Genomic DNA, 12,569 nt, shown 5'->3' on the forward strand with positions numbered 1-12,569 from the left:
CTCTTTCTGACACATGAGTGCTGCTCCATTCTGAAGTGGTATTATAATTCACGCTTTAGAGAAATGCAGGCTCACGAGCTTTATTCAAGTAGCTAGGAAGCTCCAGAGTGGTAGCTCATATCCAGGCCTGTTTCTAAAACCCTTACCTTGCCACCTCTCTGATCTTATAAACCTGTCTCCTTTATTTAAGAACTTGCTAATTGGTGAATACTTGCTTCCACAGATAAAGTAGACGGCGATCAGTAAACAAGATTTCTAGGTATTATTACTTTTTAGGAAGTGGAAATACAATTATAGACAACTTTTCCTCATAAATAACAAATATAGACACATTTCCTCATATAGACACATTTTATTAGCCCCACTTTGTGATCATCAAAAATGAGAATTTAGGCTTATTTTTATAGTTCTTTATAACACTAGTTTCTTTTATAGTTTCTAAAAACCTGAAGATGGTATCATACTGGATTGCCTTTCTTAATTAGAAAGCTAAATAGATCAAAACTAACCTTAAATTAGAGAAGAGACAGTATCAGGTAATCATCTTTACCAAATTAGATGATCTCAAAGCCCCCTTTAGCCTACAAGACTGTGCTTATCTACAGTCTCATCCATGAATGACTGTCCCCTCTCCTCTAGGACTCCCCGACCCTTTTGCAAAGATTGTTGTGGACGGATCTGGGCAGTGCCACTCGACGGACACTGTGAAAAACACATTGGATCCAAAGTGGAACCAGCACTATGATCTGTGAGTTGAATATTCTGTAAGCCATTTGGGGAACACCACGAATGTAGGTATCTAGTGTTTAAGAGAAAGATTTCATTTTTTTTGTTGTTTAAAGAGAGATTTCTACCTTCTGATTGAGAACAAAAGTGGATGGCCAAATGAATGCTGCCTAATTTTAGAATTCTTATACTCAGAAGTTCTTGCATTTGACATTTTCATAGATTTTACAGTTTGCTTCTATAACTGTGATCCTCAAACTCTCACCTGGCCATTTTAACAGAAACAAAAGGCCATAGTTCAGGTCCTCGATACGCTGCTGTTTTTTCAGTAAAACCATAAACTTGGTTGTAGAATTTCTACTTTAAAAATGCATTATTATTAGGCATATTTGTTTTGTAAATACATATTGTATTTTCAAATGATTTTTTGAATTTTGCTTTTTAGTACAAATATATTTTCTGCACGGGAAAATATAGTTTGGTATGTTTGAATATACATAAGTCTATGCACCATCAGACAATTTCTTATGTTCATTCATAAATGGATTATACTTAGAAAACCACTATTTGATATGCACCTATGTTTTCATGTCCCTGCTAAGAAATTTTTGTCAAAGTAATGCTGAATGATTATTGGTTTTTTATTACCACAAATTATACTGAATTTGGGTGGGATTTTTAGATTCTAAGACTCACATTCAGTTATACTGGGGTATGGGAGTGGCCTGGAAAGCGGTCTTCCTGAAAGCTCCACTCTGTGGTTGACTTGCACTGAGAGTAAGTGGGGGTTAATGTCTGCATTATTACCCATTAGTGTTCTTTGGGTGGATCGATGGGTTTTGTAAGTAAGCCCTCATTGCCAGTTAGCATTCAGTAGTAAATGTAACACTGGTAGGGATTCATGAACTGTTGTTCATTGGAACTAGTAAAATATAGTAAATCCCTGTTCTAAGATTATTGTCTTTATGGTGTTATCTACGTTTGCTTCTTACATAACTGGTTGTCGTTCTTTTCCCAGCCCATTGAATTTAGAGATGTATATTTATTGAGTGCGTGTTGTATGTGGCATATAGAACCAATATCATTTTAAAAGGATTCTTCTGTACTAACAAGTCAATCAGATAAAATCTCAATGGGCTATCATGATTCAGAAATACAATTAAAAATGAGTTTGCATGTTTTCAGATATGTTGGGAAAACTGATTCTATAACCATCAGCGTGTGGAACCACAAGAAAATTCACAAGAAGCAGGGAGCTGGCTTCCTGGGCTGTGTGCGGCTGCTCTCCAATGCCATCAGCAGATTAAAAGATACTGGATGTAAGAACCGAATGCTTTTCTGCCTCTTAATGCAACTGAAGAAGGCTTTTGAGGCATCGTTTTTCTTGTTTTTTTGTTTATTGTTTTTGTTTTGTTTTTTTTGAATACTGAATACAGAATTCCTGCCTTCCTCCCTAGTTAACATTTCCCTGGGTTAAGTTTTGAATTGTTTGTTTGCAGACCAGCGTTTGGATCTATGCAAACTAAATCCCTCAGATACTGATGCAGTTCGTGGCCAAATAGTGGGTAAGAACTTTCTCATCTGTATAAAGAGATGCTTTTACAGAACTTAACATTCAACTCTTCATCACTGAGAAAACACATATAGGCACTGACAGTGGTGACGTACTTCGAAGGACAAACCATATACGGGGGCCATCTCTTCAGTACTGAAAAGTTTCATCTTGTGTGGTTTTTATTTATCTAATTCCCTTCAACCTGTCATTCAAAGTCAAGATAAAATAACTAAGATACAAGAGATTTAGTGTTATTTTAAATATTTGAATCATCACATTAAGGATAGATGATAAGAATGGCGGCCACATATGCAAGAGTCGAGAAATGGTTTCTTGAGATCCATCATACATGTAAAAAGCAAAGATGATTTCTTCATATAATATGATTTTACAGAGTTAGGGGATTGAATTATTTAGAGTGAACAAAGAAAATGTGCCAATGTTACAGAGTGTTGACGGGCAGTATTCTGTTGCAAGTGATTTATCTGTTCAGTAGTTCATCTTCTTATCCACCCAGATTTTATTAGCATTTTAACGTCACTCTAAAATGCTGTGTGCTGATTATACGCATTGCAGGGAATCAAAACATAGTATTTCAGCAGCACAGCAGAGCGACTTATGACCCCAAATCTTTTAGGTACTGTCTTATGTAGACTTAACCCAAGATAAAGAGCAGTGGATATACATCCTGAAAACTATCATAATTATTAAGTTCTCACTTAATGCTTTTCTGTTTGTGATTTCTTCTTTTCTTTGTGGAGGGATGTGCGTGGGGAAAAACGAAACCTGGGAGCAACTTTATAAATGTCTTTGTTCATAGTAGGGACCGAGAATAAATATTTAGTTCATCTGGACTTTGCAAATACTGAAAGTGGTGCTCTCTGTGTCCTTATTAAACATAGGTCAAAATCTTCTTAAAAGATGAGGTAACTTAGAGGAAGTGAATTTGTGTTCTGTTATGTTTATGGAGAGCACAAAAAACACAACAGCTCTTTCTGCTCCGCATTTACAAGGAATGTTCCAGGCGGTATGTGGTGGTATGCAGCTACTGGAATAAAATGCTTCATACTTGAAAGTATAGGAATATATGTTTGTATGTATACGTACACGCCTCACTTTTACAAATAATGTACGTAAATTCTGCATTCGCAATGGCTCACTGTATTACAATTGTATAAAATACCACTGGATTTTAATGCAAGATGTTCTTTTCTGTTTTAGTCAGCTTACAGACGCGAGACAGAATAGGCACTGGAGGGTCTGTGGTAGACTGCAGAGGACTGTTAGAAAACGAAGGGTACGTATCCCCACGGTAATGCCTGCTGCATCTCTGCTGTCTTGGGCTCCCACTCTAGATGAAAGTATCCATCTCCCCTTTTTACTGTGCTGAATGCTTGAGATGCAGGAAAGGACTTTGAGATAAAACTGGGATCCTGTGTCCTTATTTACAAAAGAAGCTGTAAGACTAGTGGAGTTGTGACCCCCAAAGACTCAGGATCCAATTTAAAAAAGTTCCCACTGGCCAAAATTGGAACGGTTTTGAGCATCAGTAAGAATTTTAAGTGCAATGGATTGAAATGTATCAAATATATTTAAAAATTAACATTATGTATTTATAATGAGACAGGGGAAAAAACCCTAAAACGCTAAAAAAAAAAAACTCAAAAATTCTCATTGGTCACTATCACAATTTTGTGATCCTCAATGAGCTAATGAAGCCATGTGATAATCATTATTAGTTATTAACAATATCACAAAAGAGATAGAATCTGATATGAACATACCTCTTGGAAATCTAGGGGACAGAAGGATGTGTCCCAACCCAAGGGAACGCAACAAGCACCACCTAGAAGAGGGGACACTCTTAGAGTGTAGAAGACACAGCCCAATGTTTTCACAGATGCATTGCTAGAAAAATAAATAAATCACAGGAAGAACGGTAACCTAGAAATTAACAATAAAAGAAACTTAAGAGACATACCTACTAAATGCAGTGTGTGAACCTCATTTTGGATCCTGACAGACAATTGACTGGGGAAATTGTACACTGACTGGTATTTGATGACATTTTAAAAATTAATGCACATTTTTTAGTCATAATGGAAAAAGTCCTTATATTCTAGAAATATATGCTAAAATATTTAAGGATGAAATGGGAAATTGTCAGGATTGGTATCAGAATAGTTCAGTGGAGAGGAGGAATTGGAAGAGTAGCCACAAGACAGTCGTATTGTAGCTGGGTGATGAGTCTGGGGGATTCATCTCCTAATTTGTGGGTATATTTGAAATTTCTCGATGTAAAATGTTTTTAAAAAGTACTTATAAGGGAAAATAGCCTATTAAGTAAATTGTCTTCAAAATTGTTCAGGGCTGAAGATTTATGTTAAAGAGTACTTATAGTCATTGCAGTGTTTTATGTAACCAGGAGTTCTGTCATAGAGGGGGGAAAAAAAACAAGGAAAATGGAGGATTTAGATTTGATTTTAAATCAAAAAAAATCAAATCTCATTTCATGAGCTCCTTAGAGTGCAAGGTGAGTTTCGTCTATCACTCAGCTCCACCCAAAGATGAAATCCCTCTGGTGGCCTTGATGGCACTTTATATATAGCTCCCTTTGGCCACTTGTTCCTCATGAAAAAGTCTTTCTATTTAAATAGGAAAAGATGAATTTTATGAAACTACTAATTTATGGGATACTGTATCTTACAAGCAAAGTGAAATAAACAGTTGTGAGAGTATCACGTTGAGTTTCAGGTGCTTGTCTTTGACTGCCGTGCCCATGCGTGCCGTGCTCTTCCACCCCTTTTAGCACCGTGTATGAAGACTTGGGGCCTGGAAGGCCACTCAGCTGCTTCATGGAGGAGCCAGCCCCTTACACAGACAGTACCGGTGCTGCTGCTGGCGGAGGGAACTGCAGATTTGGGGACTCCCCAGGTCAAGATCAAAGACTTCAGGCACAGCGACTTCGAAATCCTGAGGTCCGAGGGTCACTCCAGACGCCTCAGAACCGACCACATGGCCACCAGTCACCAGAACTGCCCGAAGGCTATGGTGAGAGAATTCACCCTGCTATCCTGAATGCGATCTACAATGTTTCAGAGGGCTTTATCTTTTCAACCTTGTTTAGTACCTTATACATGTCCCAGCTGCTAATATTTGCAGAGCTGTGCCATACAATGGTTGTGTCAATGTAAAGACAAGTAACCAGAAAAAGACGGTGATAATCTTGCTCGTCACAAATTTGTCGGCAACTGTTCCAATCTCTTTAGCAACTGTGTGAAAATTTTAAGCAAATGAATATCGAAGAAAATCAAGGTAGTATGTGGGTCAGATGAGGGTATTTGTTGTGCTCTGTGATTTGAATGAGGGAAGGACAGTATCAGATAAGAGTGAAAGGAAGGGATCATTTGACAATCACCGAGGGAGAACCTAATGAAGGAGAATAACATTTAAATGGCAGATCATACCGGAAGGGAAGAGCATGTGGATGTGATAGAGGTCAGGCTAAGGTCGGTCCTGAGATTGTGGACACACAAATAGCATCTCATCCAGGGCCGTGGCTGAGGAAGGAGAGCACTGCCTCTCCGTGGGTGAACAGGAAACGGGGAGATAGGCTCAAACATCTGCAAAGGGCTTGCTTGTGACCTGTGGAAGTCAGGCAGAAATTATCCATTATCCTTTCAAATCCATGATGATGCTTTTCATTTTATAGAATGTTGACAAGAAGCTTAGACTTTGTGCTTGGAGGATTGGTTGAAAACTGTCCTTAAACTCAAATTTAACTAATTGCATCCCCTAATTTCTGTACAGAACAAAGAACAACAGTGCAGGGGCAAGTTTACTTTTTGCACACGCAGACGGGAGTTAGCACGTGGCACGACCCCAGAATACCAAGGTAGGTGTGTCTATACTGCGCACCAACTCCAGTTTTCTAGCAGTTGCCTGGACCCCCTGACTGGGTGAGAAAGCCCCTGAGGTTAGAAGAGTGGCAGCTTAGAGAGGATGCTGTCACAGGGTTCTAAACTCAGGCTCTCTGGGTGAGAGTCCCAGCTCTGCCGCCATTTCCAAACTGTCCACTTGCCAAATCAGCTGCTGGGACATAAGGGTCCTTTAGAAAGCAATCCTGTGTCTCGAAGTTAAGATCACATGACCAGAAAAGGCCCTCCTCATGCCTAGATTGAATCAAATGTGCTCTGATTTGAAAAGCCAATAAATCCTCAAGCTGTGTTGCTCTCATTTTAAACTAAAAATACTGATGGATGAAATTATATGATATCTGAGATTTGCTCCAAATAATTGGGGTGGGAGCAGTGAATAGGGGTATATTTGAAACAGGCTGACAATGACTTGATAATTGTTGAAGATGGTTATTCATAATGGTCTCTCTACTTTTTTATATGCTTAAAATTTTCCATAATAAAGAGTTAAAAAGGAAATATAAAGACTCTATTACCCTTTCTCTCTTCTACTTTACTGTCCCTATTGCCTCAGTCCCTTGGGGACCATTCCTGGGGGAGATGAAGCTTTTCTATACGAATTCCTTCTACAAGGCCATACATCTGAGCCCAGGTCAGAGAGACCCCACCCCCACCCCACCCTGTAACAGTTATGTTTCTTTTTTTCTTTGCTTTGCTTTTTTTAAATTTTTTTGTTTTAGAATAGCATTACTACCTAACATTTGTTTAGTAATGCTCATTTCCTTTTTATTCGTAATTTGTTTTATCTGAGAACAAGCTTCCTGTCTTTGATTTTCCAAGTCTATGTTAAATTTACGATTCACTATCTATAATTAGAATGGAAATTTTACTTGCAAATGGATAAGGTGTCTCTTTAGTACCACTGTAAGAAATGTCAGGCTTTTGTGCTAATTAGAAAAGCATCTTGGTCAATAATGCTGTGCTCCCATATGACTGTGGATTATATTGAAGTAATTAATCAAAAGGTTGGAATTAGAAACACTTATTTAACAAAGCCAACTAAAAAATGAGAATGCCTCTTTCCAGTGCAGCTGTTAGAATCGTGAGATTTCGAATGCACGTTAATACATCCCTGTCAGCTTTAAAAAACTTGTGCCATCCGGAGGCTCTTCAATGAAGCAACCTTTCTGACTTTGAGCATTTCATTTAACCTGTGGGTTCAGATAGTTTTCTGGCAACATTCAGATATTTCCTACTATTTTGGCCTTTTTTGGTCTAAGAAATGGTATTCCCTGGGTAGACCATGTTCCTTGTCATGGTCATAGGCTCTGAAAATCTGTTGGATTTTGCTGCCACTTGCAGCACAGAGGCCTGGACTCAGTGAGAGTTTGGCGTAAGTAGCACCAAGACTGTCCCTCTTAGGAGAACTGGGACATGGTGCATTGATAAGGGACTCCTGTGGCTCCTAATGCTGAAGTTTTGGTCTTACGACTCCGTACTCAGATTGACAAACCTGTCTGTATCTTCCGTTTTGGTAGAGACCTTAACAGTGTGAACTGTGATGAACTTGGACCACTGCCACCAGGCTGGGAAGTCAGAAGTACCGTTTCTGGGAGAATATATTTTGTAGATCATAATAACCGAACAACCCAGTTTACAGACCCAAGGTTACACCACATCATGAAGTAAGACTTTTACAAAATGTTGACCTCTTGCATTTATCATTGAATGTTTCCTATTAATTTTTTTCTTAGTTTATCTACTGCGTTGTTAATGGAGAATAAGCATAAGCAGAACATGGTAAATTTTGGGTGGACAGTTGCACGTTTTAAACTCTCAAGTCACTGTTAGCAGCACTGAAGCTGTGTGTCATTGCCACCTTTTTCTTGGCTGCAGCCGAAATTAGTCACAGAGATAGCAATATTTGGCTCGTTAACAAAGCTTCCCCATGCAGCACTGGGGTGAAATGTGTGGACCCTAGACTGAGACGCACACAGTAAATGAGGTTCTTCCTTAGTGCCCCCTCATCCCTGTCTAGAAAAGCCACCGCAGTCAGTAGTGCCACTCACTGGAGCCTTTTCCTGTGCCTGTCATTCCTGGATAATGGGGTTATCTTGGCTCCCACACTCAGTGTTCTGGGTTTGTCACGTTCTCAGGACATAGGAGCTCCCCGGGGCTCTCTTCATTGACAACTGATGTTAATGGCAAAACTTGAACAAAACAAATGCTACTTTATCCCTCTACTCATCCTAGACCTTATATTTTACTGGAATTTTGCTCTTAATGAGCAGGCTTAGAAATCTGTTGGTTCTGGAAATGAATGGTTACTGTTCAATTTCACTTGAGTCGTTTGCTCTTGTGTATATATAGTGCCCTCCACTATAATCTGCTTTAAAAATGTTTCATGTCAACTTCATCTAATTCTAATCTAATGCTAAGGCACATCTAATAGTGCATTGGTCAATCTCAGATGCATACTAGATGTGTGATATATGCTAGCAATTGCTGTTTTTATTTATAGCAATGACAGCGTATGAGCCAAGTTGTTGCTTAAAAGTCATGCAGCTCTTTATCCTGTCTATATTTAGGCTCATGGTGGCCACTAGCAATTTTTACATATCCCTGTCGTCAGAGAAAACGATGTCTACTTGAAGTTCTATGTAATAGACTCTCTTCCCAGTCCCTTGGGTATGGGGGGCATAGCTTGCAGCTCCCTTGGCCGCTACTTTTGGAGTGACTTTGTTGTTTCTGTCCTTCTCAAGTCACCAGTGCCAACTAAAGGAGCCCAGCCAGCCGCTGCCATTGCCCAGTGAGGGCTCCGTGGAAGACGAGGAGCTTCCTGCCCAGAGATACGAAAGAGATTTAGTCCAGAAACTAAAGGTCCTCAGACATGAACTTTCACTTCAGCAGCCCCAGGCTGGTCATTGCCGTATCGAAGTATCCAGAGAAGAAATATTTGAGGTAGGAATTTAGCGCAGCTAATGGTCAGGCATGGCCTCTGCGTCCATCTTAGAACAAACAAGGCGATTCAGCCAAAAGTGTGGCCTCCTGGTAACCCCTTTTAACCCCCTTTGTTTTAAGTTTGTTAAACTGCTCTGGAAGTAGTTTCTACGAGCTCTTCCTTCCGTCTGGTGTTTCAGGTATTGGTTTTATTACTCAGTGAGATGTAGGCGTTTATCAGGACCAGTGTCCACGTCAAGAGTGGGAACTGTATTTCTTTCTGTGGTGAAAATGTAAAAACTTAGATGGTTTCTGAGGTGAAAACCTAGAGATTTACAGAAAGTTAAACTAAATATTGTAGATCCCCTTCTCTGCTTACACACATCATACATTCGTGCAGTCTGCACGATCTCCTCAGGACCAGTCACTCTGCCTGCTGTGGCCTTACTGGAATTTGATCGGATGGCACTACCTCCTCAGAGAAGCTTAGTGGCCAAGTGGCCACCTTGTTGTCTCTTCGGGAATAGGAAGCTCAATGCTTCCTGGGAAAGGCGTTATCCCTTACACTGCCCGCGCTGCGATATCTGGGTCTCTAAAGAAGCAGGACCCTCTTATAGACAGGGCCCTTTTCTCAAGGAAGGTGATCATAAGGTGAACTCTCACCTGTGTGTGGGCCATGGCCCACTCGCCTTTGTGGAATCACTGGCTGGCGTGACCAAATGAGACTGGGTAAGAACTGAACACATTTCTGCTGAGTGCGGCCCCCAAGGAGGACCATGGCAGCCGCTGCAGGGAGCCCAGTGCCCTGGAAACAGCGAAGGGCACTGAAGAAGCTCCCAGGGCCACACTTGACCCGCCCGTGCATCCTCTATCGGACGAGGGGATCAGCAAACGTGCCATTTTGTCCATTGAGCAGTTGTAAATGGTTGCCAGGGTTAGAAAAGAGCTGAATTATTGACATTTTGCTGCCAGATCATTTCCACTCAACCTCTTCCTTCCCTCTTGGGACGGTGGAGTTTGAATTACATTAAATTTAAAACATGAAAATGTTCTTAAGTGCCTTATCAGTGAAAATACCTATAAACACTTAGCTAGTTCCACTCAAAATGCTGAATCTGAGGGAGTATCAGGCTGACCACGTGATTTCTATGTGTTGGGTAAGCTACTTTAGATCTCACGTAAACCCCTTTTTGACTCCGTGGAAGTCTTGTGATTTTTCACTTGATATAAAGACGCCCCAAATTCTTTTACTATTCAGACTTTCTAGTGATGTCTTCATATTGGTTAAAATAAATCAAATGTTTATAGGACACACTTAAATTAATTTGTGTAGAAACAATCAACTCTATTGAGGACGTTTGTTCTTAAGTCATTAGTGATTATGCTAAAAATAAATGTTTCCTTTAGGTACGGTATTTATTATTACCTGGCATGTGTTTGTTTTGTTGTGGTTTCTGAGTGAGAAGCAGTGGGAAAAAAGATGGTAGAAACAGCAATGTGCTAGTATGCCAGATAAACATTCTGAATAGGGACCAGACAGAACTGGGATCGGAGTGAATGCTTATTTTGAATCAGACTCCATTATCAATAACCTTTTATCTTTTTATAAGTTTAAGAAATGTTCTTCCCTGAAACTGTCATTTTGATATGTAGGAGTCTTATCGCCAGATAATGAAGATGCGCCCAAAGGACTTGAAAAAACGACTGATGGTGAAATTCCGTGGAGAAGAGGGTTTGGATTATGGTGGAGTGGCAAGGTGAGATGCTAATCGATTTACCCTTTCTGCCGCATAGATGTCAGCACGACTGTAATAAGCTATTTACAGAGAGAAGCTGTTTACCACTTTCTGCTGCTTGTCTTGGAGCAGTGGGGACTTCAAGTGCTGCCTTCACTGAGCTTTCTTAGAATAGGAATTCCTAAGCACATGTGCACACTAGCATCTTGCTATAACCTAGCAGAATGTACATGACCGTCACCATTAATTTTCTTTTGTAAAGTGAATATTAACTTTTAAACTTACCCCCTTGTTAATCTGACATGACTGAACCTGAACCAGGAACGACCTGCTCCTGAAATTAATAAGAGAGGCAGCCTTGCTTTTCTTATTAGAGGACTTCCGGGGATGGGAGAAAGGCACAAGTTGCATTTGTGTCAAAGGAATTTTGTAAAATGGCATTTTGTTCAAAATAACTCATGCAAAGGATTTTTTAAATGGCATGTAATAATGAAAAGCTACTATTTCTTGTCTAAACCTCATTTCACCTTCGAGATAACTGTGTGTGTGTGTGTGTTAACTGTTTCTTCTAATAGTATCTGAATTCTATCAATTTGGCAATAGAAAGATACATATCTATTGATTTCATGATTTGTGGTCATAGACACAGATAGACTGGATAATGGTTGTGGTGAAGACCTAATTTAACACTCTCACTTCCCAGTCTAGTAATATCAATATGTTTAGATCGTCTATCACTGTCTTTGTAACTTTACATAACGTGTTTTCACCATTATTTTTTGGTTTGTAAACTGGAGACATTATCTCTTGACCTCTCTTTTTCATAAAAGGATAGTAATACTGACCTCTCCTTCTGTGTTCCTTCTACCGTCTCCCTCTCACATTGTCATCTGTAATATTACTTGTATATTGTCAGGGTCGAAGGTTTATATTCTGTTCTGTATCCAAAATTAAGTCTCCTGTGCTTGACTACCTATTTTTAAGAGTTAAAAATCAGTACATCATTTATATTGTTATGACAATATAAATTTCACTGAGTTCTTAAGTGGTATCTGTAATTTCTCCTTTGGAACAGATTTTACTTTTTCCAAGAATTTCTTTTTCTTCTTTTTAAACCAGGCTCTATTGCCCCGTTAAACTTCATCTTCACCTTCCCCCACCCATCCCCTGACCTCCATGGATCTCCCTCATGGAAACTGTCCAGCCAGATAATTCTCTAGGCCTTTCGCACGGTTGTCATCATGGGACTTCACTGTTTTCCTGGGTTAGAGCCGTTTGTGGATCCCATACTTTCTTCTTTCTTGATTTACCCCCTTGTGTTACTAGAGTGTATCTTCAAGTAGCTTTCTTAGAAAGGGTGGTGTGGGAGGTGAATTTTCCAAGATCTTGTGTCTGAAAATGTCTTTTAATTTACACTCTGACTGACAGTTTGGCTTTTTATAGACTTCTGGGAAGAAAATAACTTCCACTCAGAACTTCGAAGGCACTGCCGTACTGCCCCCCAGCACCCTGGATCACTGAACAGTGGTCTGATGACAGCCTAATTTCAGTCACTTCTCCAGAAGTTATTTGATCCCCTCCAGGGCCACTCATCATCTAGAGATTCTACCACCTTTTTTCTGGTTTTCATCTCCCTCTGGTCCTCGCTTCCTCCTTACTCGTGGTCCACCATCACAATCACCCTTGCTCCTCTTT

The 12,569-nt window shown here is 39.8% G+C and overlaps 1 protein-coding gene across 3 annotated transcripts in view; it reads left to right on the forward strand.

The window, feature by feature from the left end:
• Positions 1–12,569, forward strand: part of SMURF1 (SMAD specific E3 ubiquitin protein ligase 1) — a 93,698-nt gene that overhangs the window by 65,099 nt on the left and 16,030 nt on the right. For 2 of the 3 annotated variants that reach the window (XM_015598129.2, XM_015598130.2), the window contains exons 3-11: positions 640–748; positions 1,912–2,045; positions 2,226–2,291; positions 3,503–3,578; positions 5,091–5,332; positions 6,092–6,176; positions 7,737–7,883; positions 8,961–9,159; positions 10,792–10,895. In XM_015598129.2, the coding sequence (XP_015453615.1) occupies positions 640–748; positions 1,912–2,045; positions 2,226–2,291; positions 3,503–3,578; positions 5,091–5,332; positions 6,092–6,176; positions 7,737–7,883; positions 8,961–9,159; positions 10,792–10,895 (1,162 nt within the window). The remainder of the gene's footprint in view (positions 1–639; positions 749–1,911; positions 2,046–2,225; positions 2,292–3,502; positions 3,579–5,090; positions 5,333–6,091; positions 6,177–7,736; positions 7,884–8,960; positions 9,160–10,791; positions 10,896–12,569) is intronic. The other variant, XM_015598131.2, reaches the window with a different exon arrangement.

The sequence above is a fragment of the Pteropus alecto genome, unplaced genomic scaffold (genome assembly GCF_000325575.1).
Source record: "Pteropus alecto unplaced genomic scaffold, ASM32557v1 scaffold78, whole genome shotgun sequence".
Classification (NCBI taxonomy): Eukaryota; Metazoa; Chordata; class Mammalia; order Chiroptera; family Pteropodidae; genus Pteropus; species Pteropus alecto.